Source organism: Rissa tridactyla, chromosome 3, assembly GCF_028500815.1.
Source record: "Rissa tridactyla isolate bRisTri1 chromosome 3, bRisTri1.patW.cur.20221130, whole genome shotgun sequence".
NCBI lineage: Eukaryota > Metazoa > Chordata > Aves > Charadriiformes > Laridae > Rissa > Rissa tridactyla.
This window is the reverse complement of record NC_071468.1, coordinates 11,156,750-11,184,681: the sequence shown is the minus strand read 5'-3', so window position 1 is coordinate 11,184,681 and position 27,932 is coordinate 11,156,750. Positions and strand designations below refer to the sequence as shown.

General features: G+C 41.3%; 2 protein-coding genes across 2 annotated transcripts; one reads left to right on the top strand and one right to left on the bottom strand.

The window, feature by feature from the left end:
* The first annotated feature begins 623 nt into the window (after positions 1 to 623).
* DZANK1 (double zinc ribbon and ankyrin repeat domains 1) lies at positions 624 to 24,767 on the top strand. The gene is given in 21 exon segments (XM_054196987.1): positions 624 to 693; positions 910 to 1,034; positions 1,722 to 1,842; positions 3,207 to 3,324; positions 3,701 to 3,797; positions 4,554 to 4,678; positions 5,243 to 5,328; positions 6,043 to 6,160; positions 7,130 to 7,243; positions 9,385 to 9,477; positions 11,412 to 11,534; positions 12,576 to 12,752; positions 13,382 to 13,610; positions 16,993 to 17,096; positions 19,241 to 19,315; positions 20,196 to 20,292; positions 21,505 to 21,593; positions 22,856 to 22,936; positions 23,508 to 23,635; positions 24,261 to 24,357; positions 24,571 to 24,767. Coding segments are annotated over 21 exon segments (2,394 nt in total). The 5' UTR covers positions 624 to 640; the 3' UTR covers positions 24,715 to 24,767.
* Positions 24,746 to 26,832, bottom strand: BIRC5 (baculoviral IAP repeat containing 5). The gene is made up of 4 exons (XM_054196988.1): positions 26,687 to 26,832; positions 26,477 to 26,586; positions 26,102 to 26,219; positions 24,746 to 25,851 (listed from the first exon to the last, which is right to left on the bottom strand). Exons 1-4 carry the CDS (start codon positions 26,810 to 26,812, stop codon positions 25,768 to 25,770), a joined length of 438 nt encoding a protein of 145 aa, XP_054052963.1. The 5' UTR covers positions 26,813 to 26,832; the 3' UTR covers positions 24,746 to 25,767.
* Positions 26,833 to 27,932: the final 1,100 nt, after the last annotated feature.

The window sequence follows — 27,932 nt, the reverse complement described above, 5'->3', positions numbered from 1 at the left end:
TCCTTAGCCGCTGTTTCGGGCAACCCAGCCAAGGAGATGGGCAGCTGCAGGCAGCGCTGTGCCGTAGCTTGTCGTAGCACCACTGAGAGCGTGGACTAATGAACACCTCCCGTGCTGAATCATTACTCTCTGTGTTGATGAGTAGAGTAAGAGGTGTTTCTGGAGGATTGAAGGGTTGGTTACAAAACCAAGTCCTTTCTAGTGTAGACATGTTTCCTGGCCCTGAGTATCAATTCCCAAGATCTGGAGTACATATTTTTGCATTGTAAAATGTTATCGTATCCAAATGCAATTTTTCACGCTTGAATTGTGTGACATGATAATGACTATGTAAATTATGATAAATCATGTTTGGCACCTCTTTTGGAGGTATATTCTTAATGCATGTGGTAGCTGAGATAAGCTGTAGGAATAGCTGTCTTGCTTTAGTCCTTTTTGGGACATCTTATATATATTCAGATGGCCACGATGAAAAAGAGGTTGGTCCTTCCTGCAGAGAAAATGACACCACATCTGCCATGATTAGGGTTGAGACACTTTGCTGTCACTCACTCTTACCTCGTATCACTGATGTATGATGCTAAAGCTGTTTCACTTGAATATACAGAAATCAGACTTGAGCAAGGAAGGCCGAAGTGAAATGGAAGTGCCAGTGCTGATCTCAAGCTTCGTTCACTGTTCTGAAACAGGAGAGTAAGTCGGAAGTGTGATGGTTGCTAGGATCTGGCTCCTTTTCAATGTGAAAATAACGCAAACATTAATGAGAACTAACAGTTTAAAGAATCCAGTGTTCTCTCTTTTAAGAGGAAAAACTGAAGACAAGGAATCACGTTAAAAGACTGTATTCCTCAATGCGTTCTTCTGTTTAGAAAAATTATTGTCTGCCTTTTTGTTTTTCTTTTTTTAAAGATCACTGCTGAGAAAAATGACAGCTGGCTCTATCTCAGTTCCTCAGGTCATACCACTGAGAATCCCTCTTCCAGGAAAGGCTAAACATGAAATAGACACAAATACTCTTATAGAAATAAAATCAGGTATGAATAAAAGCTTTGACTCTATGTAAAACCTTATGTGTTCACTTGAAATTTTTAGCCTCTATACTTTTGTTTGCATTTAGTTATGATTTTTACGAGTTCCCACTTCCTTAAGGAACTTACAAAATTAACCAACGTGTTTTGATACACCAACTATACTTGCACCTAATTTTCTGCATTCAAGCAATATTATTGATATGAGTTATTTCATGTGTGCTAGCAGTCTTAATTGCTTCCCAGATCAAGCTCTTAAGATGTTGCATTTCACTTCCCCTGCAAAACCAGTGCTTGAAAGTATCATATGCCAGGCTCACCCCAAAGATTTTCCTTACAATTTCTGAAATGCCACCTTTCACCATGGGAGAAAATATCTTTTCTGTCATCAGAACGGACAAAGTGTTGCAATGTTTTAATACAAAACCATTGCGCAGCTACTTTATGAAGAGAAATACTGCTTATAATGAAATTCTGTTTGTTGAGCAACTAATTTTTCATGGGAGAAAGTTTTGGTCCCAAACATTCAGTCATTTATGGAACTGCTTTATTTTGTTTACGTGAGAAAAATAAAGCACAGTAGTGAGTACTTTGAAGCATAGAGCTTGTTTTTCACAGGTTGAATACAGTTTGGCTAATTACTTTCTCTGTGTCTTTCAGATACGCCTGAGGTCTCCATTTATTACACTTTAGATGGAAGTAAACCAGAACTCATTAGGAAACCTGGCTATGGAGAGCATAACACTTTTAAGTATAAGGGTCCTATCGTATTACCAGTTGGGAAAATAATGGTGAAGGCACTGGCAGTTACAAAGTAAGTATCCTGTTTTATTTTAGTCATATTTTGACAAGGGACAGATATTCCAGTCATGGCTCGGAGCCATGTTGTTTAAAGCACTCCATACCTCGCAAACGAGAGACGCCCCTTTCCCCAGCCCATTTGCAATCTAAGTGATCTTCATGGGTTGCATTGGCTTCACTTTCTCATAACACTTTTTATCCATTAAGTGTTTGTGTGGTTGGATTATCTCTCAGATGTTTATCTCCTGGGCTGAGGATGTAGGCCAATGGTACATAAAGGCTATGGGTGAGAAACTAATAAAATAGACTATACTTAGAGCTCATCCTTTTGAGCGTGGTCATCAGAAATGCCAGAGGAACTAGTATGGTGTTTTCTGGGGTTATCCAGATTTATAGAAGTTGGTCTTCCCAGGAATTTGCTTAGTTTTTCCCAAAGGAGCACAGAATGCTAAACCTTCACAGCTAAAGTACAATGTTGTATGTGCAAGGGTTAAGTAAAAATACAATAGGTAGAAAGAAAACTGGATTTTGCTGCACAGCCACTGACTTTCTCCAAACTAACTTCATGCTTAGAGACAGAGAGACGACACATGCATTTTCTTTCTGTACCATGTTGCGTTATCTTTTATTTCCAAGGGAGCAGAAACTACCGCTCCAGCTGGGGATTTGTGCTTGCTGTTCCCTGCTATTAGCACCTGCAGGTAGCCTTTGCTTGTGTCTGCACTGGAATATAACAACATTATATTCCCCGTGCAGGGACATGCAAAACCTAGGCCTATATGATTTTCTGATATCACTACCTAGATTAACACTCATTTCCAGTATGTTTTTATTAAGGCGTTTCCAGGTGTGATAAATAGATGCTCTAGAATTACAATGAATCCTAAATGAATGGTTTGGACATTTAAAGCAATTTCAATTTTACTGCTGTAATTTAATAAATAGCAGAGAATTACAGTTGTTTTATCACATAAATGGCATGCTACCTGCTGTTTGACTAGGAAAATAAATATGGTATTATGAATGGAATAAAAGTCTTGCTCCCCTCTATTTTCTGCAGCGCTGGCAAACGCTAGTTACCCTAGAAAGCAGACACAGGAGTATCGGGAGTTCTATATTTAAAAGATGTTGAAGGATTAAGGTATCCATATGTTTTATCGGTAACTCCTTATTGTGCACTTTTTAAACTTAAAAAAACCCAAAACAAACCAAAACCAAAACCGAGAGTATTGCCCAGGATTATACTTATCGACTGAAATAATGACTTGCAAGCGGGGAAGAGGTGTTCCAGCAAATAAGCCATGCTCGTCAGTGATTTACTTGTTGCTGCACATGGGTTTGTGGCATGTATATAACTTTGTGAACGTTGATTTTCAGGGACTGCAGGGAGAGTACGGTTGTAACAAAGGTGTTTCTGGTAGAGTACAAACAACCAAACATCCTCTTCTCTGTTGAAGACGATGATGAGAATTTCCTAAAAGATGTCGCCACACAGGTAAGTTTTAGCAGTTGTAACCCCTTGTGTGAATATAAAATGTTGTATGTATGATATTACTTAGAGATTAAACCTTGATTGCCTATACTTTTAATATATTTTATTTTCTCTGTGTGCCCATCTTTGCTGCCTTAGTCCTTTCTGTAATATTAAAATTTCAAGGGGACGTATTATTTTTTTCTTCTTTTCACTGGTCTTTTATGACCAATTCAGGTCAAATATTTTAAAAATACATTTATAATTTAAGCTTTTCAAATGCTTGCATTGAAAATAAATACATTGATCATGTATTTGTAAGAACATAACAACTATGACAAGAGAGGATTAGAGCAAAACCAAAAATTTCATTTGGAATTCAAATGGGATTACTTTTCAGGAGAGGGAAGGTGGAATGTTTACTACAAAATCAAAGAAGAATGGAGTGAATGTGGAAACCAAGCCTGCCTGGAGTGAAGCACCCCAAGATTTTCAAGGTATGATATTACTTCATAAAAATGAAATTGACTTCTGTTTTAGCCGAAAATAGGGTAAAGCTTTCCTCTTGTATCACTGGTAAAATATGGGGAATTTTAAAACCATCTCAGAAGACTGCACGTTCTCTGGGAATTCCAATTTTGATTGCTCAACACTGCAAATAGAGAACAAAAATTACCTTCTATATGTTTTCCATTACCTCTTAAAAATGTGTTAAAATGTTATTAATTTCTCAGCAACATGACAAGGCCCAGCCTATACTTCCTTTTGTTTAACGCTGTTAAATTGACGGGACTGCCAATCCTTTATGGAGTTCTTTACTGATGTTTGCTTGCAGTAAGATTCCAAAATAAATACACAAAGCAGAAACAAAAGCTTAACTCAGATGTTATCTATAGATACAGCCTGTTATTCCATGGTAACAGCAATGGGACTGTTTAAGAGCAGAGAATCGTATTAATGTTTACTCATTAATTTACTCTTAGGAGCTGGGGAGTTTTTGAGCACGCAGGAAGGAAGAAAACTGTAAATAGAGAAAATACAAAAGTAAGCTCTTTCATAGAAGAATGAGGTTTCTTCTAGTTTAATTTCCTGTAATGCCATACAGTTTATTTGAACCCAAAACCAGGATGTCAAATAGGTTTTTAAATATGCTTAGCTATTGGAATTTAAAGCAAAAGTATGTAGTATTCATGTTAAGATAATGTTAACTGCATGAAGTGAATGACAGTGGAATAACCGGGTTATAATTTTAGACTTGGAAACAGAAGAAAAGACTGCTCACAGGTCCTTGCAAGGGCCGCAGCTCCCTGCCAGTCATTTGGAAACAGCAGAGTACAGAGAGGAATCCATCTCAGGACTACCAATAGAGTCATTACAGGTAAGCCAAGGGGTGTTGAGGAACACCGTAAAAGGCTGTCACCAGAACTGAGCTCTGAAAAAATAAAGATGTAAAGATTTGTGATCATTCTTATATAATCTCTCAGAAATTAATGCCTTTGTCTGTGTTATACAGTACTAATTTCAATTAATGGTAATGACGCACTGGAACAGGAACGCCCAAAGCAGTACACAGTTATCAGTAAGGACAAAACCAGGCAAAGCAAATTAACAATGCCTGCATTCCTACTAATTCTCTTCTAATACATTACTGAATCTGCAATTAGCAAATAACTATTGCTATAGGTCAGCAAGTTGATATTTAAAGCTTAATATTCAGTAACGCTGTCTTGGAAGTAAATAGCAAGACATTGATTTATTTTGATTGGAAGAAGCTGTGGATCCTTAATGCAACTAATGGGGGAATCAAGTGTAGTAGATATTCCTCAAAGCAATGCATTTCAGTGCAGTTTGTCTCAAATAACATCTTTAGTTGATTTTGCTACTCTTGCATGCATTTTGCAAATATTCGCTTACTAAGGCTAAAGAATTACCTTTATTTCAGTTTGCTAGTTCTTCTGCAGTGACTAGCCGGAAGAGCTTAGCAAGCACACAGGTGGCAAGGATCCAGAGGGAAACAGATTTCCTCAAGTAAGTGACTTCTCTTTTTAACATATTTGTCCTTGGAAAGTAACTGAGCAATTGCCTTTTGCAATCAAGTTGATAATACTGTGGGGCTCTATAAAAATGAGGAAAGGAAAGTCAGGCACTGGCTCATAACTGGAGAATGTTATCTAGGTAGAGCTTTGAAAATTTTTTTCTTATATATAGTTTCATTTACATCTCACCATACACGGTTATCCTTATCATGATATCATCTTATCATCTTTTTTAAAAAAATTCCTAACACCTGTAGGATCAGAGGAAAAAGTTGTGTTTTCAAATGAGAGTACAGCCCTCACTGCTGTAGGTGAAAACTGCTCACTGGAGTAGTCTCACAGAACTTGAGTGCTTATCAATATTGCAAGGGTTATGTGATCTGCATCAGTGGTTCCCCATGTTGCAGCAGTGAGGCCTGATACAGATTGCGTGTCTGGAGACTTGTTTACCTCATATGGTGAGGAAGAAAGTAGGAAACTCCATAGCAGCCAGAGAGCTTTCTACCTTGCAAAGCTTAGAGTTCAGAACCTCATGTCATGAACCCTAGGGCATGGTCTGGTGGACCACCATAGCTTGGAAACCACAACTGAGCTGATTTCTCTAAGTCCTTTGCCCTAAGTGCTATCACAGCGGGTTCTAGATTAATCATTATTATGCAGCAGTACAGTACCAAAACAAGCTCAGCCAGTTTGCTCTTACTTTCAGATGTGCGCACTGTTCTGCACCTCGCCTGTCTAACCCCTTGGCTCATTTCTGTCAGGAATGTGGATCTCCTATCCCACCTGTGCCAGTACGTCGCTTACCACCCCCTGAAGGAGCGCAGGTCAGCAAAACGTCATAACAATCAACAAATCCTCTTTGGAGAAACCAACTTCCTCAGCAAATTACACATTCAATGCTGGCAAAACCATTATTTAGTCGCACTTCCATTTGGAAAGCTCTGTTCTGATTGTTTTAGTTTGTTCAATACCTTTAGCAGTGGACCCGCTGTAATTCTTAAACGATGTGCAAATTTAACCATAGATTGATTCAAGTGCCATATATTTTAATAAGGATAACAACGAAAATAAATTGGGTTTTATTCACTTGTGCCAGGAAACATCACCAAATTCAGATTCCTCCTCATCCTGCAACAACCACCACCGCATCTTCAGGACCTGCATTATGCATCTTATCACAGTGCTAACTCGTGCAGTTAGTTAGTTAGTAACTAGTACCTATGTCATAGCCGTAGAAGATCCATCTAATATGCCTGAAACCTTAAATGGTGGCCTGTGCGGTCATATGTATGAGCACCAAGTTTTTACAGTGATGCCTGTAACTATCTTCTCTAAGCTCTTCCCAAGAGATAATAACCTGATCTAACAAGTCAATGGTGTCATTTTTTTTCCTGTGTCATCAGAAAGTTGGCTTGTCTGGGGCAATGCTGTAGTTTCAAGTGATGACTGAGAATATTCAGCGCCTCTTTAGACTGGGTTCATAGTTAGGAGGATTTGAATTACCTGCACACGTTTTATAGTAGCATTTTTAATTTACTGAAAATTAACTTAGTAACTTTCTGTCATATTTTTAGTAGTTGGTAAAGCATTCTCTTTCCAGTTGTCTTAATATTTTCTCAGTAACCTTTGATCTTTAGGGATCAATATCAGCATCTTTTTGCTGTCAGTTGCTATGTCTCCAGTGACTCTGTTGCTGGTGTACACTCTAACCAGGAAAATATTGAAAATGTCTTGATAATCTTAATGATCTCATTAGGGTCCTTAACATGTGGTGATGTGGTTTTTTTCTTCAGATGGCACCATGTCTTGAATGCGGACATCTTGTGCCAATGAATACGCCCACTTGCATTGTATGTGAGTCGCCAATAGCTCCACAGCTGCAGCCCCAAACCAACAACTGCATAAAGGTACTTGAGAATAAATATAACAAAATAGCAATTTACCTCCTGGCATGCATTTTTTTAACAGACGACTTTATTACAAAAATTTTGATCCAACTCGGGTTTGTGTAATTATATTACGACAGCTTTAAGAATTAGTAGGATCAAAACCACCTCGAATAGAAATAATCTTTAAAGGTAAACCACATAAGCTCAGGAAGACACGCTGAGGAGCACATGATGTAGCAGTCTGAATGACAGGAATGCATGCACTTGTGCTCAGTAGAGAGATATTATTTGAGTCTATGATTTATGACCTCAGTATTACTAAGCATTTTAAGTTTATTAAATACGTCCTCATTACTCTGCTTACCTCATTTGATTGTAAGTGCTTAGCACAGATGGGCTGGCAGGACTGGGGCAGTGGGCATATGCCCAAAACATTAGAGCGCAATCTTGATCACTGATCCAAAAGTGCTGGTGGTCTTAACTAGACAAAATTTGCCCTACAAAATACTCCCTACCCAGGGGTATGGGGACCCAAGTAGGGCCCCTTCTCGATCCCCCCGGTCAGGGGAAAGGGTGTGAGGAGGAGAGGACTGATATTGCGTGTCCACAATTGGTTGCAGAGCTGGTGTTGGCAACAAGGTTTTGTTTTCTATGATAGTGGGACCCTGTTTGAGTATCAACAACTGCTTGATACAAGTGATAGAGATGCCAGTGAGGAAGGGTGCTCTGCTGGGTCGCATACTTACAGAGAAGAAAGGCCTTCATGGGGATAGGAAGGTCAAATACAGCCCTGGCTGCAATGACCATGAGATGGTGGAGTTCAGGACCCTGAGAAGAAGGAGCAGGGGCAAAAAGCAAGAACAGAGCAATGGACTTTAGGAGAGAAGACTTTGGCTTCTTCAGGGATCTGCTTGAAAAAGTCTAATGATATCCCGGGCTGCATGTAGGAAGTGTGGTGCCTGCAGGTAAAGGGAGGTGATCCTTCCTCTCTACTCAGCACTAGTGAGGCTGTATTTGGAGTGTACAGCTCCCCAGTACAAGAGAGACATGGACATACTAGAGATAGCCCAACAGAGAGCCACTAAGATGATTAAGGAGCCGGAGCATCTGGAAGTAAGACTGAGAGAGCTGGGTCTGTTTGGTCTAGGGAAGAGAAGGCTTAGGGGAATCTCATCAATGTATATAAATATCTGAAGGGAGGGTGTAAAGAAGACAGAGCCAGGCTCTTTTCAGTGGTGCCCAGGGACAGGACGAGAGGCAAAGGGCACAAACTGAAACACAGGAGGTTCCCTCTGAACATCAGGAAACACTTTTTTACTGTGAGGGTAACTGAGCCCTGGCACAGGTTGCCTGGAGAGGTTGTGGAATCTCCATCCTTGGAGATATTCGAAAGCCATCTGGACATGGTCCTGTGCAACCTCCTCTGGGTGGCCCTGCTTGAGCAGGGTGGGATTGGACCTCCAGAGGTCCCTTCCAACCTCAACCATTCTGTGGTTCTGTGATCATTGCAAGGGAACATTTTTGGAAAGAGAAGGGTGCTGAAAGGAAACTATTGACTGAAGACTATCAGATAACAAAGGAGATTCATAATTTGAGGCAGTTCTCAGCTTGACGTCAAAGTAGATTATAGACATTAAATTTGGCCCAAAGTTAATATTTTATGACAACCTTCATGTAGGTGCAGAGACAAACCTGAACTAATTGGTGCCAACAATCAAAATATCAGACTCATTATTCTTAGCCCTGGTGGAAACTCACTCGTAGATAGTGACCATGGTAAAACCTTTTAAGGGCACCCTCATAGTATATTATTATTACATTTCCTTGCACATACTGCACAATCTGTTTTGTGTGAGTGCAGGAACTAAGCAAACTGACACTAATACATAAAAAGATCTGGAGGTATCAGTGCTGGATCTCCTGAGGGAACTGTACCATAGTTTAAAAAAAATTGTCACCAACATATGTAGATTTGTGATGACCAGGCAACATGCCTTAACTAAAGTCTGAACCCCACAGCACAGAATTGAAGGCTCTCTTCTATCTGCGGGGCTGAATAACCACCGCACATTGTAGGATCAAGTTCTCTCGTTGTTATTATTGTTGTTGTTCACAGTTTTCAAATACCATGTGAAATACGTTCTTTCTCTATTTCAAAGGGTAAAGTGATTTGTCAGGTGTGTGGCACAGGAAATCCTCTTCACCATAAACACTGTGTGACTTGTGAAAGCAAACTGCCTGAAATACAGATGGTAAGGCTTCTTGCATCAATCACGCTAGGGTTAATCAAATCAAAGCTTAATATTCTTTTTCTTTGGAAAACTGAAGTCATGTCCCTGTGTGCCTATGTTACAAAAGCAGAGAATCCCTCCCCCGTGCCATATTCAAGCCCAGCGCTCCCACAGGTGCTCCATCACAAATGTCCAGCTAAACATAAGTGTCTTGTATACCTTCATGTTTCCCCTGTGGAGGTCAGGATTGCAAATGCCGTTGTGAAAGCTCAGAAGGGTCTTAGAAAATGGGTGATCTTGGCTCCAAAGAAGTCTTGTTTGTGTTCAGATTATTTTCCGTTGCAACAGAAAAGTTGAGTATATACATCAAGAAGATCATTCTCATTGATTTCAATTCTTTTGTGACAATAAAATATTCTTTTACATTATTTTTCTTATCTCCACTTGCTGCTTCCCCTACATGCATACAGCTACTATGCTTGTGTTTGGCTGTGACTCTGCACAGAGGTGAGAAAAGCGACAATAAATGTTCCCCCTAAAATGGCTGCTGTTTCAGCTCCCCATTTAGCTCACTTATTTGGTTCCTTAGAAGAATTTTACTTTCACTCCTGAAGAGAGATGTCTTGTATGAAAACCTTTTGGTACATTTCACTTCTCCAGGTTGTGATAAGTACAGAAATGAGAGAAGAATAATGATTTGCAAGTTAAAATCTTTTGATCACAGTGGCAACATCCTGAGTTCTAAAACTGTCAGTAGCTAGAGGCAAAGATCTCTTGTGTAGCCACTAAGGTGTCATTTTAGAGTGAATTTCAGTAGGAATCTGTACTTACCCAAGATAAATATGTTTAAGTGCTTCATTGAATGTAGATATTAATATGTAGCTGCATATGTGGTTAGGCATGTGACTTGAATGGTGAGACCTGCAGTAGCTAAGAGTTGTTGTTAAATGCTTACTGACTTACTATTAGTATTAATCAGACATTTTACTAATAATAGTGATTAATTAGTGATAACAATAGTAATTCCTGAACAATTAATAATTAGTAATAACGATGATATTGCTATTAACGGTTATTAAATAATTGAGATTGAGAACATGCTTAGACTCATGCTCTTGTAAATTTTATCTTCCAGATGAACCTCCAAGTTACATCATTCAAACTGCAATGCAGGCCACACATGAAAATAGGGCTATTTCATATTTGCTTACTTGTTGTGGTGTGTGTAATCAAAATAATTTTTCTCTGGTTCTGTTCCTTATTGATATTCCTGACTTGCAGAGAAAATAAACTGCCTGAGCCCTGAGACAAAACCTATCAAAACATTTCAAGATCCATTTGTCTTAACTAGGATCTATAATCAACCTCTAGAAGTTTCAGCTGAAAAATCTGTTTTCTTTTGCAGACCCATATAAGTTAATTGTACTAGGAAAGCTCGGTAATATATAACTTATATGAGGTAAAAGAGTGCAAGAAAATGCTTATGTAGCAAATATCAAACTGAGACAAAACTCATTGTCTGAACTTACTCTCCCTGCCATACTAACGCAAAGAAGAGTATGAAGAAAAATAGCTGGTGTGTTCTGGATTTGAAAATATAAGTTTATCAGCAGAGAAACCTCCCTCCTAACTTCGAGTGTACTTATACACAGGGCCATATTAACAAATACTCAGTGTAAAAGGACACAATTGATAATTAAATTTTTTTTTGCTCTCAGTTCTGCTAAAAATATTTAAAAATTAATTAATGACACATTTTACTGTGGTTTTGTAGTGAAAAAAAAATTGCAAGGTAGATCCAAGTTGGCCTGTTGCTTATTCTAAGTTGAAATAATTCTTTTAGGCTGAATAATACTTGATATTATCAAAGTAGCTTGCTTTCCTCTTTCACCTTATTTTTCTTATGAACTTTTCTTCATAAGAAGTATTTTCTCCCTAATGCTTTGTTTTATTAGCCCGTGTTTGGAGGAGACACCCCCCCGCCTTATCCCAGCCATCAGAGGAAGACAGTTTCGTGCTCAAAATGCAATCGTGTTAACCAGCGTGATGCCCATTTCTGTGACTGGTGTGGAGCCAAGGCACGTGTTCTCGGTGTTTGTGTTGACAAATCTGTTTTTACTCATCTGTCACCTGCAGCAATTTCAAACTTATCTTTGCAAAACTCTTGTCAGTTAGTACACAGCTTATTATTATTAAAATACTTGCTTAGAGCACATAGGATTACATAAAGAAAAATTAAAGGCTTAGATGACATCCTGACCCCATGTCAGTCAGTCACTTAAGGGTTTAGAGATGTAAACTAATTACCATGGGTCAATGAGCATCAGCATCAATTGAGATGTGATAGCTGTGTACTCTGCCAAAGTAACTTCTCCATCAAAGGTTAAAGTATAGGCTAATTTAATGCAAGTTTTCCCGTGTCTACTCTGGGCTATGATACAGGTAATCACCAGAGATGAGATGATGCATGCAATTATTTTTGGCTGAAGGCCTCATTAACTTCACTGCAGAAAAGTACTTCCTCTTAACTGCTGCTCAGTAGAGCTTTTGCATGGTACAATCAATGTAAACAATTTCCCCTGGCATATATTTTTATAAGTATAGTGTTCCAATCTAAGATGAGGAGGAGAATTGGGGGGAATTTTTTTATTTTCCGTTGAGGTGAGTCTACGTAAAATTTTAAACGCTCCCCCATATGCGTACATAACCATTGGTCCTATACTACACCAGGGGACTCAGGGTGGTGGGGCTACTGTTAGAATTGAACAGGAAAGAATTGCAGTCAATATTTAATATCAGAGCACACACTAGGAATGACAGGGCTTTGCCAAAGAAAAGAAATATTCTTTTGAAAAGTCTATATTAAAAAAGTAACATACCAAAATGCTAGATTGTCTGTAAAAATGCTTGCCTCCGGAGGACAGTGCTGAGATAGCTGAAGATTTACTGTCTTGCATCTGCCAGTGTGTTAGCAGTCTGGTATCCTGGTTGATATTTCTAATCTAATAGCTTTAGGTAGTGCTACTTTAATTCCTTTTAATTCATGTCACTGCTTTTATCTCTCCTGAACCAGGTATCATATGTTTCTGTAGTGATAAGTGTTTCATTCACCTTTCCAGCCCGGACCTCCTCCATCCTACTTTACTTGTTTCAAGTGTGGCACAAGCAACCGTCCATACGCTCGCTTCTGTGGGTCCTGCGGTGTTTACATAGAGCCCCCATCACGGGTGGGTTCTCAGAACGGGAGTCTCATGGATGCTGCGGGCTTACTGTGGTTTTCTGAGCTAAGACACGCAGTATTACAAAGCTGGGCTTGAACACAGCTAAAAGGCTAGTCCGTGTGGGTATAGATCAGCACAACTCCATTCGATTCCGCTTTGAGACAACACCGTGGTCTGTGAGCACGCTGAGGGCAAAACCAAGGATATGTTTATTCTGAGAACTGCTTTCTGCCGAAAAGTAGCCTTAGCCAAAAGCCTTAATCCAGCCTTATTCTAAATAGGAAAGTGAGAAACAATCAGCTTTTCAAAAGTCTTAGCTCTTTAAGTACTTTTATCTTATTACTTGTGAATTATTCGTGTCCTGCTGATACAAGGTATTCTTTCAAGCATATGTAACAGTGCTTTGAAAACTGTGTTTTAAGAAAGACCATAATACTTAGCAAGGCCAGCTTTTGTCCTACAAAAGCATACACGTTGTTCTGCTGGCATTCACGAATAGCTTTGCTTTTGCTTGAATATTTGTGATAAGTTGCTTCATTGTTACAGAACGATAATTAAAATCAAGAATTGTTACTGATTCTTCCCCCTAGCTTTTTTATTCATTTACAATTTTGTATTCTGTTCTGGTTGATTTCTGTTTGTAAGCCATTTAATTATATCTAATGATATTAGTTACACTTTTCCTTCCCCTCCACTCCCCACAGGCTAAACAATTTCAAGCTCAAGTTGCCTGGCAGCCTAGTCCTATTTCCGTGCCCAAATCAAAGGCAGAACTAAAAGAAAGAGAAGATAAAGGAACCCAAACCATTGGACTTTTTTACCCATCTAGCAAAATGTTGGAGAAGAAGCAGCTTGAACTGATTTCACAAACAGAAAAACTGGAAAAGATGAGTGATCATAAGCCTCTCCTGACAGCCGTTAGTCCTGGAAAAGGTCAGGAGTTTTGATTTTTTATTTTCTAAATAAAGCTGCAATGTATGACCTTACTTTTTCTTGAAAATATTATAGTCTATGGAATGTGGCATCAGTAGGACAGTAATTTACATTTTTACAAGTCTGTCTTCCCACCAATCACTTGTAAATGCAGTGCCTTAGAATTCAGATCACTGATCTCCATCAATAGCTAAAAGAAAGCCTGTCAGCAATATCGATATGATGGTTACTGAACCCTGTGCAGCGTTACTAATTTGCTAGTAGTTTGATTTCCTCAGATCTTAGAAGATCAGGGGCAGGTGTCCTATATAAAATTGGAAACCACTGAACAACCACCCCACCTCCTGCAATATGAAGCTCAGTTACTACTGCGGTAGCACCTGTTGGGAGTATTGTTAAACAAAACTCTGAGACACAGGGGATCGTAGCTCTTGAAAAATATGATAAGGCTCGTCTACGTGAAGAACTTGTTTGAGGTGCTGTTGTGGAATAAATTATAAAAGTTTTGGAAGCAAAGGAAACTAAACTAGAGAGAGGGATCCTTAACAGGAATACAATAAACAGGGTTGGTAGAAACCTTGAGTGCTCTTGTAGGCCCTATTTTCCAGCCCTGCAAAGGTATCAGTACATGTAGATCGCTCACTGACTAGACCGTCCATGCACAGACTACCATATCAGTACCACAAACAAGTTTGTTTCACAGTCCCTGGTTTGGTCAGTTACTTCTTTGTGGAATCACTTGACTGTTTGCTGTCATTAAAAAGTTTGCAATTTTTAGAGATTTTAGTTTTACTATCCTGGGAAAACTCCAACTTCAGCTTTCCGGATCCCAAACCCTTGAAGACAGTCCATAAGTATTAATTAGGGACCTAATAAATGGCCTAATTTGCAAAGTATTCTTTAATCTCATGGGGCAGTCCAGAAAATAAGTTAATTTTAAATGACTGCAGCACCAAACCCCGGTTACTTGTTTTGATCCAGTTTCCCATCTCGAGCTCTTTTCTACAATCAGAGGGTCAACCTTTCAGGCCGTTATCAGAGTTGTTCATCTATTAGGCAGAAAAAGTCATTAATGAACGTTAGAACTTCCTGTTTTGACTCAGTGTATAAATATCCAGATGATGCACTTTTATTTTTTAAATTATCACTGGGGAACTCTGTTTTCCTACTCCTTTGCTCTGAAACGTGGCGTGTTCTCTTAGACATCACTGTAGGAAATACAACAACTTGACTCAACACGTCAGGGAGCTTAATTTAGTCAGAGATAATAAAGGATTGGCCCGGAATAGTGCTGAGAGGAAAAAAAAAAAAAAGTAACACGGAACATTCATATATCTCTATCAGAAGTGCAGCTCTTGACTTGTGAGTGAGAACTCCTTTCCCTGGGAAAGGCTGGGGAGAAATTCTGAACTGCTTTTGAACTATGTTAATTTTTATCCTGTTAATTTTTATCCATTTAGCAGAGGTAACTTTGCTGAAGTTACACTGTGTAATGTATTCTCCTTTAGACCCTGCCAAGGACTGAGGAACATAATTCATTCTATAAATCAATAAATGTCTGTTGCAAGTCAAGTCTTTCATGCTGCTCCCTTCCCTTGATGCTGAGCTGTATATATGGCTTGAAACTACGTGTAACAACAAGACCATACACTAACACCCAGGAAAATCTTGTTTATATACGCCAAATATGTCTATTCTTTCTTCAATTCAAATAGTATCAGACATTTGATATTAAAGTTTTTAAATAGAAGTGATTAAATAAGTTGAGGTTTATTTTTCATTTCTTGACCTATCAGCCATTAACTAACCTTCTTTTGTTTTGTGAAGATTAAAAATAAAATGCCAGTTAGGACAAGGGTAAAAGACAGCAGTACCAAAACACTAATCCTCTGATGTGTACTGTGTTTCTTCTTTTGCCCTACTGTCCGTCTGTTTTGAACAGGAACCAAGTCATTTCCCAGGTAAACTTTACAAAGAAGCCTCTCCTTTTCTACTCTAACAAAACAGTAAATCAGTGTGATATAGGTGTAATCAACTATTGACAGCATAAATTCAAGTATGCCATCAGTGCCGCCAAAAATCCTTTTAGATGTAATAAAACGTCAAACACGCAAGAATATGTTCCCAGCCATCTGGATTTTTTGAAATAAAATATGGGGATCTAGGCTAGTTACAAATCAGTTTATAGCAGATAATACCGACTTCTCTGGAGGGATCACTCACCAAGTAGTAGTCTAGCATAGATTTTTTTAATTACTATTTTCAACTTGTATTAGTTTTTGCATGTGAGACAGTGGCAGGGAACAATTTACGTTGCTCTGTGGATCCTTTTTTCTATATTCCTTTAAAGCTGCCTAACAAATAAGACTTGCTGTTTTAGTTTGTCATAGTTTCTACCAGTTCGATCTTGGAACAGTCCTGCAAGCATAAAAATCCCTGTGCACTTGACTTTTCTTGTAAAAGCCAGAGCAGCACTTTTCTTCTGACTTGGCTTCTTTTCGCTGTTTTGAGCTTCACTTAACATGAAGGGAAGGATAAGGTCAGAGCAACTTCATTGTGCAAGTTAAACAAGGTTACCAAGCCTACACAATTTATTTACAACAAAATAAATCACACTCTCTACTTTCCATAAGTATGCTCAAAAATAAAATTAGCCAGATCCCGATACCAATCAATTAAGACTGAGAACAAGTCCTTTTGTTTCTTTCTCTGATGAAAACAGAACATTGCTTCAGAAACACTTGGAAATACTGCAAAAACTCTAAATGGCTTAAGATGAGTTTTGAATCCAGGCGCATTCAGCCCCTCATGTTTCGTACCCTGGACCAGCATAAAGGAATGCTGACTCTCTCCCAGAGATCCTGACAGGCAAAGTGCAGGAAGGCTTAAGCTTTTAGTACGCTCTCCCACATATTTACATAGACCAGAATACTGTGTAGGTTGAGTTACAAAATCTGCAGTTTTCAGATTTGGCTTATTGTTACCTGTCAGTGGTCTCAAACAAACAAAAAATCCATTCAATAATGTAAAATTGCTTAGTTCTAATATTGTACTTTTTTTTTTTAATGATCTGGAACAGTGTGAGATCCTCCTTCACACAGAGCCAATTTTGATTGCAAAGGACAATTCCAAGACATGGTTTTGTTGTGAATAGAGGTGCCCTAAGAAAGAATTATAGCCTATGGATAAGAAAGCATTCTACCTTTTTTTAGGGTATAACTTACTTCTCCTTTTCTTGTTCAAATGAATTTTCTAAAGAAAAATTCCCTTTTTTTTTGTCTCCGTGAAAATATGCTATCTTTTAAATCATCCATCACACGAGTAGAAGAAATGTTAATCGCAATTTCAGGGATGTTCCTCCTGCTTAACTCTCTCTGATCAGGTTACTGGAGAAAACAGCTGGATCACGTCTGCGCTCACCTCAGGAGCTATGCTCAGAACAATCTTGAATTCAGAGCTCTGATTGGGGAACCTCGAATGGGAAAGGTAGGAAGGAGCTTGGGAGTCATATCTTTCCATGCAGCCTCATGAAAAGATTACTGGGGCTGCTGGATAAACACTGGGAAAATAGATATCACCCTTTTCTTTATACCTTGAGCTGTTTATGTGTGTAATTTGTTCTCTTTTGTCGTTCCATTTTTGTTCAGTCTTTTACTGAAGATTTTTTTCTGCTTTCTTTCCTATGGCAGTTCCTATTCACCTCTCACCTCACAGCTATAAGAGAAGTGACAGAAGCCAGAAAGCCCTTGCTCAGCTGCTTTTATAGTATCCCACAGCAGGCAATCAAGAAAAAAAAAAAGAGATCACTGACATCTATGGACTTGGTCAGTTAAATAAGCCCTGCTAGAAATGGGACGTAATGATATGCTTGCCTCTGCTCTGGGCTGGATGATACCAGCAGATAGCAGCAATTCTCTTTGGCTACATACATAGTCTACTTCTAGTATAAACTATACCCGTATTATAGGAACACGGTATTGCTTTTCCTACTGGAGATGTAGTCTTCAGGATGTCAGCAACCTGCATTAAAATGATTAAAAGGGTGATAGCAAGAAAGTGGAAACTGGAGGTTCTTCCTGAAGAGTCCTAGAAGATAGGGCTGGTATGACAGAGATCGCTGGGTCCCTGTCCTGAGGGAGGATCAATTCTGCCTAAACTGTTCCTGACAGATGTTTGTCTTGAAGCTTTTCAAACTCACCAACAATGGAGATTTCACAATTGCCCCAGGCAGTCAATTTCTGCGCTCAATTATCCTTGCTGTTCAGCTGCAGTACTGTATTGCTTTCTTTGGCAGCCCTGCTGGGTTAAGGAGTTGCGTCCCCTCACCCTGCCTCCTCCATGCTGCCAGCGCAACTGCTTGTGGCAATGTCCTGTGGACTGGATCAGCGATTGACCCGGGCTAAAAATAGCTCTGGAGGGAGAAAAAGGGCATCAGTACAAAAGTAGGTTGGCAGTGAGCAGCTGGAAGCGGGATGCAGGCAGAAGGAGGGCTGGGAACTTCTTGAACATACTGGGAAGCTTTTTCACACTGTCTGACCTAAGTCTCCCTTGTTACAGTTCAAGCTCACTATTTCTTAGCCTGTCCTGACTGATGTGACACAGCAGTAAAAAAACCCCACAATTTTATCACATAGAAACAACTACAGAAAAGTTTATGAAGACTGGGGCTCAGAAATGTAGTTGTCATTTGGCAGATTACACTTTTGTGAGGTATGACGCTCCACCAGATACTTTGCGTCTAAATTCTCTACCCACTGAGACCTATTGGGTCCACCAGTATGTTCAGAAGTTGTAGCACAAGTATAAATGTAAAAGAGATCTGCTTGGTGGAGAGGAACTGTAAGTCTACTGCAACTTGTTTCCTTTGCTAGAAGATTCAAAAGGATATGCCTGAAAAATATTAAACTGCCTGGAGAAGGCTTTTCCTGCTGCTTCTTGGCCTTTTGTCATCCTATTGTCTTGAAACCACTGCCCCCAAAAGTAACAGAAGTGATTCAAAGTAGATGCCAATTATCTGGGTTTCATACTGCTTTTTCAGTTTTCCTGCGGGTTAGAAATATAATCAACCTTATCTCAAAATTCTCAACCTGCTGCAAGATAACCTATTCGGCTTCGTTCCACTTCTTTAGAATCCCCTGTGCATTTATTTGCGTATAACTTCAATAGTCCTCTTGCCAGCAGTAGTGTCTCAACGAATTAATATAGAAAGTTGCCCATGTTTTACTACAGGCTGTGCTTCTACAGACTGGTGCAAGTAAAGCTGCAGCCAGTTCTCCCGGAGCAGGGAGTCCTGAGGACGGCACAGCCTCTCATGCGGCTGCAGAATCTGGGTGGAGAATGACTGAACTTTCATGAAAAGTGGCATTATTATATCTTTTATTCTTTTTAATCTATTTAATCTTATTATTATTATATCTTATTTCAGTCATTTTGATATTCCCAGTTACTCAAAATACCACCCGCTCCTTGTTCAGTTAGATGGGAAGAGTTGGTACAATATCACGAGCAGGCAAAGGCCACATGTGTGATTTTGTGTATTGGCTCCACGATAAGCATCAGCAAGACTTATTTCTAGAACTATTTCCGCGTACTTTTTCTAAGTGATACTAATGGTTGCTCTTTCCCTCTAGATTAATTCTGCTACCATCCATGAGGATGACCATGAAGTCACTATTACGTTGAATTACGCTCTTGCTATTAACAAGGTCAGTTCGGGGCATAGGGCCCGTTGTTAGGCAGCTGGTCTAAAGCTGTCGCTACACCAGTCAGTGTAAGGCTGATATATTTTAAATTCAGGTCTAAACAAGAAATTCTTTTGTTCAGAGGGTGTTAACTCATCGCTTCAGAGAAAGGTATCTTTTTCTGTTGGAGCTAGCTGAACAGGTATCTTTATCTGATTAAGCCACACTTCATGGTTATGTTGCGTTTCATTAATTTGCTATTAATAATAACATTCTTCTTTCATCGTGCTAGCACCCCTTAGCTCCTGATCTTAGAGCGTCCTTTTCTTGAGTCTGCATATCGTGCTCTTGAGAAACAAGCTTAGTAATTTTCAATAGTTTGGAGATAATGTTTGCCAGAGCTCCTGTTAATTGTATTCAGTCAAAATCCCTACCTCCAGAATTACTGTGTTCCAAAACCCACCCACATATTCATTGCCAGCTTTTCAAAGATTAAAATCTACCATTTCACAGATCCAAAATTCAGACTGTATCTCTTATGTAGAATCTTTAAAAACTTACCTTGCCAAGTGGGGCCTGGAAAGGTGTATCACATCATTTCACAAGTGAGGAGTTTATCGGATCTCTCAAGTGGTAGGCACGCTTTCATTTGGATGAGAATCTTCATTTCATTAGGTGAGGTTGTGTCACTTTTTTCCTTTTTTAAAACAAAACAAATACCTAACACAAGGTCTAGAAAAAAAGCTACATTATTTTGCCTCAAAACAGAGTTTAATTATATATAATAATTGTTCTCGTGCTAATTTGAGGCTGATATTAAAAGCCTATATATTTTGTGCTACTGAGATTATAACAGCATTACATGATAATCGGAGTAACTGTGTGCATTCTGATGATTCTACAGGATATTCATACTAATAAACCAGTGAAGTTCAGCAGTCATTACCTGAATACTGTAACAGAAGCCAGAGGTGGACAGGAGGGCAGTCAGACGAGTTTTGGTGAGGTTTTTTTTTCCTCCCCCTGTCTTTGTGATAGACCATAAATACACTATTCAAGAATATGGAAGTAGTGCTTGGGAGGTTAGACACTGAGATAGGCAAATGAATATCTTGGCACATTCTGCGCCACCTTAAGTTGATCTTTAAGTCTCAAAATGTGGCTGAGTTCAGATTTAAACAATGTACAGACTCTGTCAAAAGCTCATGGGAATGCTTCATCCCTAGAGGACAGCTAGCGAGGCCAGTAAACTGCAGCCGCAGGTCATAGCAGTGTCTTTCTTATTGCGATAAAACTTCAGATGCTTTGCATGTTCTTTTAAAATAGGAGCTATAAATGTCAATATTATCTCGACTTTTGAGCTGTGCCAGGGACTTCAGCTTCAGCATATTTGGCAAAGATAAGAAATGATGAAATACATTAATTCTAGACGTAGTTTTCAGAGATGCTTAACTTGCATTTCCCATTGGTGTCAGTAACAGCTCAGCATTTTAGACATCACATATTGGACTTAGGTTTTCATTAAATCAATGAGTTGTAAAGTCAGCATTAGAATTCAGAAATTCCTACCGTATAATTTGACATACTTCAACTCCCGTAGACACTTCAGCCAGCTTGTGCTTCTGATGTGAGACTTGGCAAGTGGCAGCCGCGGCACTAGAAGCTGGTTTTCTGGAGTGTCAATAACGTGACTGTGATTCCAGGCACTCCAGTAGCACCAGCTCAAAGGGCCTCCACATGCTGCGTAATTTCCTTAGCACTCCTGCACACTGGTGGATTACATCTCTCAAAAATAATGGACATACATATCTAGTCAAGGTCCTCTAGTCTCGCTCTTAAGTATTTGGGAGCTAAACAACATTGAAAAGTTGTAAGGTTTTTGGTCAAAACAATTAATGAAGCCGAGTCAAGCCTGTTGAATAGCTGCAGCTAGTTAAAAAAAGACTCAAAGCCCCCAAACTCCACATTTATTGAATCTTAATTTCAAAATAGCGAGATTTTAAGTCTGCCTGAGTGTAAACCTTTTGTTAAAACCAGTCTGATCTGCAACAAATATTTCATCACTTTCTCTTGTAGAAAACTGATAAATATTGCTTTCATTTCAACACAAAATAAAATATTTTTGTGGATAAATTATTTCCAGATCTCTCCCCCAAGTTCTTGTTAGGATACGGACTTTGCTTTGAATTAACACTTGTTTCCCTTTCTGGTAGGCAAAGATGATCATAATGTTTTCCACTCAGGAGGCAAAATAAAGAGAACAAAGTCAAGAACACTTACAGAAAAAGAAGATAAACTCCCCGTATGTATCTTCTGCCAGTACATGAAAAACTACCTATAGAGCAGCACTAAGGTGAAGGAGGGCGTCCATGGGTAAACACACAAAGCTTTTAAAGCTGACTGGGGTTGGGAGGAAGAAAGGAGACAAGTCCAACTTAATATAAAACCTGAAAAATCATAGCAGACATTTATTACAGAATTTGAAATAACCAAACTTTGTTCCTAGTAAGAGCTTAATTAGCTTGTTGGTTTCATTTTTGGACCCATTCTGTTTTACTGACACAGCATTAGGCCTAAACACTGTTGCAGACTGATTTTGTTACAGGTTTTTCTCAGAACCAACCTCAGATGGAGGCATTACCGTCTTCCCTTGCCCCTTACTACCTGGTTTGACTCCACAGGACATACTTGGCTGTGCTAGAACTGCTGTTTGCGCAGTCGGACTGTGAACCAGGCGGGGGAAGATCATCTACGCAACAGGCTTTTAAGGCAACTCCGTTTTCCCATAAAGCTGAGATGTCAGCACAACTGAGGGCAGGCTCAGTGCAAGAAGCAAGGCTGTATTTCCACTGGAGAAATATCCTGGAAGCACTGCCTACTAAAGAGATCGTCAGTAGTAGCACAGAAAACCTCAAAAGGGAAACGTGCATTAATCTCAGGCTGGATCACTTAGGCAACTCAACGGGTGCAAGATACAGAGCTTTGTGATACAAGTCCAGGGATAAAAATGCTTGGTCAAGCAATTGGGCTTTCGAAAGAGGAGAGGAAGGAGGTGGAGAAGTGGGAAGAAATAACAGGAGAAGGGTTTTGGATTGGTTGGTTGGTTTGTTTCGAGATGTAGTTACCAAACTTCTGCAAGGCAAAACATACTCATTTTCTAAATAAAATGCTTCCACAAGTTCAGGAAGCTTCAAACTTTAATTCTGTAGCAAAGAGCTTGTGCCCATGTTTACTGTGGTGAACAGATCTTTGTACAGTCCTGGAGAGCTGCATTGATTTTACGTCAATGTCACTGCCAGTCACTTACAGACAAGTTTGCTGAATCAAGACCTCAGTAGTGAGATATTTGCCTGGATTATCCAACACTAGCTCAGATTCACAAAGAAATTCCCGCAGAAGGGTCCCGATTTAGTAATGCTGAGGCTCAGCCATGTTCCGTTCTTCCCTCAGCTACATTCATGCCACTGTGTGCATTTTCCACCTCTACTCAAAGGCAGAATATGGCCCACCTACTTGTATTGTAACTACGTGAAATGTTACTGGCTGTTTTCTGTGTTTCCACAGCCACAGTCCAGACAACTGCTGGACGAATTGGGTCCAAATGGGAAAGGAAGAATCCCCGTGGTAGAACAATTGCTCAGTGAAGTAAGTTATTGCCTGCTGAAGTTTCTCTTTCCAATTCTTTGACCATTTACCGCATGAATATTAGCCTGGTATGCAACCAACTTCATGCTTAGGAGGCAACATCGTTGCAATACAACTGTCTTCAGGTTGAAAGAGCATTTTGGAGAAGAAATAGCCTGTTTTCCGTTTATATATGTTCTCCCCAAATTTCTATTTGGCTGGTGTGTAAGGTATTCTCATCTGGGTTTGTCAAGACCATATAGAAAGAAAAATATATTAATTTTATAGTTTCAGGTCAAATCCTCTTGACTATACAAAAGAAAGCATAGTCTCTACCTTTTTGCTGTGTAGGTGCATCCTGATGGTGAAATCTAGCTTGACTGCCCTTGTTATACACATTTACTCTGCTTTTGAGCTAGGACAAACATTTTTCAGAAGAAATGTTAAGAATCAATACCACAATTTGCAGATTTCTCTGTTGTGCGCACAAAGACCGTTTGCCAACTTAAATTGCCATAATTTTAAAGCAAGCTGGAAGCTGAAGAACCTTTATGGCTTTAACAATTCACCTTCCCTCTCCTGTGCGTTCTAGGGAGCTGACCCAAACCACACCAGCGACAAGGACCGACCTGCTCTCACGGTTGCGGTCCTTAAAAAGCACACGGAACCAATCTCCCTTCTCATGCAGAAAGGTGCTGACATCGACCAGCAGTCAGGACCGTAAGTGAGCGCCGATTCTCTGCCTCAGGCCTTTTGAAGTTTTACCAAAAAAAGCACTTGTGCTCTAATTTCAGAGAGGATTAACCTCCCACCTCCTCCCCTCCAAAAATCTGTAGTCAAGGAGCTATTTTCAAAGCCAAATTAAAAAGAAAAACAAAAACCCCGGAAAACAACAAACGCAAACAACCTGCAAATAAGCAAAGATAATAGTATTCACAGTCCTTTCAGTTGCCAGCTTTGAAGATTTCTCATAATTTCTCTTAGAAGAGCTGTTCTTCTACACAATTGCTTCCCCCATCAGCTTCCCCCACTTCAACTTAAAACAATAAACCACACTAAAGCCTACGCCAAAAAAAATCACCTCGACTCCTAGTGTATTCTCTATCTTCCTATTCGCTTTCCTTAGTTTAATTTGCTAGGCCATTTCTCCATGTACCAGGACATTTTCTAAATAAAATGCTTCCACAAGTTCAGGAAGCTTCAAACTTTAATTCTGTAGCAAAGAGCTTGTGCCCATGTTTACTGTGGTGAACAGATCTTTGTACAGTCCTGGAGAGCTGCATTGATTTTACGTCAATGTCATTTTCCTTAGGTAACAAGTACGTTGCCCATTCCTCCTACGCAGGCACACCACCACTGCTCTCCACGAAGCAGTTCTGCTTGGATCGGAGGGAGAGGAGTGCACCCGAGCCCTGTTACAGTAAGTACTGCGGCTACCCACAGTCTACCTGCACAGACCTCGTCGGCAATTCTGAAGGGCCCGAGCCCGGCTGAGGCTCAGCACTCTTATCTCACAGTTGTGTCCCTGCAGGAAGAGGCATCCAGAAATTCTGAAGTTACTCCGCATCAACACTTCACCTACAAGCCACTTCACTAATTCCAGTAACTTGGAATGAATTCAAGTAGCTTAAAACAATCTGTTCGTCATCAAAAAGAAGAATGCAAAAGGGCAATCGGCATATGATTTGGCTGTTACAGCTGGAAATAATGAAGTTATTTCATTGTTTGCAAGTAAATTCAGACAGGGAATGTTGGACAAACTTAGAAAACCCAGGAGCATTGGTCTCATCAGTGTGTGATGGCAACTGCCTCTTCCCCAAGACGGAGCTGGAGGTTCTTTAGGTGAGGGAGCACCTAAACGCATGCCTCCAGTTCTGTCTGCAGATTTCACAGTCCCACACGATCAACCTGGGCCCTGCAACAGCCAGCTATTTGGTACTAGGTTCCCCCATTCCTTCCCAGCAGTTCAGAGCACAATTCATCGCTGTCCACGCTCTGTTCTGCAAGATTTCTTTCCCTTTCCAAATCTGTGCAAGGAGAGGGACCAACCAAACCTTTCAGGGCACAAGGACGTTTTAAGAGACCTGACGAACACCACTTAAGACAGTTTAACACTTGAGCAACAGCACGGCAAGCCGTACTTTGATTAGCTTATTTTCCATTTTGAAGTTAAAACCGCATTCAGTGCAGCTCATTCCATTAAGGGTCAGATTCTCTTCCTCCAGGAAACTGAGAAAAATTACTTTGCTTTTTAGCCTTCAACTTTTATTTATGAAAGCATCAATATAAGGCAGCAGCCTTATAGAAGTTTACAAGAAGTTTATAATAGAAGTTTAAAATAGAAGCTTACAAGGGCACCAGGCACACTAAGATTTGGTGTAATTAGACATTATTAGCCACAATCCTAAGTCCCTAAAGGAGTTTTAAAACCCTTTTTATTTCCAAAACTATCCAAAAGCATTGGTATATTCCGTATAAAAATAGAAGTGCCTGCCAGCTCTTGGAAGAAACACAAGTTTTTGCACCAGAGCTACCAGCGTCTCCAAAATGGAAACAGCTAGGTTTAAAAAAAAAAAACAGAACAAGTAAAGCCACAAGTAGTAATCCTTAATTAAACCAACAGGAAGAACACGAGAATCCTTGCAGAAAAAAAAAAAAGATTATGTACGCAGTGCATCAAACCCCCTTTACTTCCCCAACAGACTCAGGCGAGTGGAGAATTCGGTCTGATTCTCACAATGACGGCCGTTCCGAAAGCAGTCTCAGGAAACGCAGTCCTTTAGTCAAAGGGGCAGCACCAGAGCACATGTACAAGACAAACGTCACCAGTAAGTGAGAAGCTACAGTAGAGCCTAGGAGCCCAGATTCTCTATTTCACGGCGCACGCTCTTGGCTATATCTTCAACCTCGGTCACCTTCTGAGCAATTTCTTTTTTCTGCAAAGAATAAAAATAATACATTACTGTCTACTGCTAAATTGAGTATTGTTCAGCTTCAAGGGGAAAGCGGGCTACATCTCCCGTAAGGCAAAGGCTGAGAACCGGGAAAAGACACACCATCTGATCCAGCACGAGCCAGGAAGCAGCAGACCTCTTTGGTGAAGAACCAAGAGGCCAGCTAAACAATCCCAAGACTCGAAACTAAATAACTCCTACGGCATCACAGTGCCGATGTGTACATACATACCAGTACATTTTTCATTCGTTCCCTGTCCAGCTTCAGGAACTCCTGCAGTGTCAGGTTAGTGGGGACTTTCTGAAGGGAGAGTAAAGCACAGTGCACAGAGTGTTTCTTGTGTTCCTTCCTGAAAAGGAAAAAAGAAAAAGAGAGGAGAGGGAGGGGGAAGAGAGGAGGAAGAGAGAGAGAAGGGGAGGGAAAGAGGAAAAAGAGGAAAGAGGGAGGGAGAGGAGAAAGAGCGAGGGGAAAAGAGAGAAAGCAAGCTCACAATAAGACACAGGCAGCCATTCTTCCCTGCCAAGCATCTCGGTGGCAGCAGCGGTTCCCCGCCACTGGGGGGGGGGGGGGGGGGGGGGGGGGCGGGGGGAACCCCCCGCTACTCACAGCGGGTCGTCGTCGGGCTCCCATCCCTCCAGCTCCTTGAGGCAGAAGAAGCACTGCGCCACGTCGGGGCTGTTCTCGCTGGGGCAGTGCAGGAAACCCGCCGCCGCCATCTGCGGGCAGAGGGAGGGCGGGAAGGGCCCGTCAGCGCCGGCCCCGCTCCGCCCGGCCCCGGCCCCGCTCCCCCGAGCCCCGCTCCCCCGCCGGGCTCACCTGCTCGGGCGTGCAGGCGCAGCCCTCGGTGAAGGGCCAGCTGCGGAAGGTGTTGGCGCGGGTGAGGACGAAGTAGAGCCGCCATTCCTCGGGCAGCGGCACCGCCGTCTCCGCCTCGGCCGCCATGGCTGCGTTCGAACGGCGGCGGTTGGGCGCGCGGGGCAGGGCGGGAGCGGGGCGGCCGCGAGGGCTGCCGGGAGCTGTAGTCCCGCCGCCGGGAGCCGTACTCCCGCCGCTGGGGCGGCGGCGTGGGGGCCGGCCCGGATCTCCCCTCCCCTCCCGGGGAGCCGGGCAGGCGCCGGCCGGCGGCACCGTCTCTGGGCGAGGCCGGGAGCCGCGGGGCCGTCGCGGCAGCGCCCGCCGTCCCCAGCCCAGCAGCGGCTCACGCAGCCCCGAGCCGCGTCCTCGCACCGCCCCAGCCCAAAAGGGCCAGCGAAGATGATGAGAGCGCTGGAGCACCTCTGGTGCGAGGACAGGCTGAGAGAGCTGGGGGTGCTCAGCCTGGAGAAGAGAAGGCTCCGGGGAGACCTTACAGCAGCCTTCCAGTACCTAAAAAGGGGCTACAGGAGAGATGGGGAGGCTCTTTGCAAGGGCATGCAGTGATAGGACAAGGGGTAATGGCCTCAAACTGTAAGAGAAGAGATTTCAATTAGGTATCAGGAAGAAATTTTTCACTCTGAGGGCGGTGAGGTACTGGAACAGGTTGCCCAGAGAAGCTGTGGCTGCCCCATCCCTGGAAGTGTTCAAGGCCAGGCTGGATGGGGCTTTGAGCAGCCTGGTCTAGTGGGAGGTGTCCCTGCCCAGGGCAGGGGGGTTGGAACTGGATGGTCTTTAAGGTCCCTTCCAACACGAACCATTCTGTGATAAAGGATGCTTTTTTTAAAGCCTCCAGCACAAAGCCAAGGGGAAGGAGAACAAGTTGGGCAGTTCGAACTTTTTTTTTGTTTGTTTTAAATATACCTGTAAGAAGGGTTTCCATGTGGACAGAGCTGGTAGAGAAGCACAGTAGGAAGGGTCCCCTTGAGACAGCACCCGCATAGAGGTGCTCCCCCTGCTCTGTGGCAGCAGCTGCCTGTTCTTGCCCCAGGCAGCAGGAGCGGCTGAACTCGTCCTCTCTGCCTGACTAAGGCTGCCTACACGGAGAAGGAAGCAGGACCTGGCAATCTGCCTCGCTGCCACAGGGGCAGGAGGCAGTTGTGTTTGTGGGGAAGAACCAGCTACTCCTCCATCACAGCATCAGGGTCTC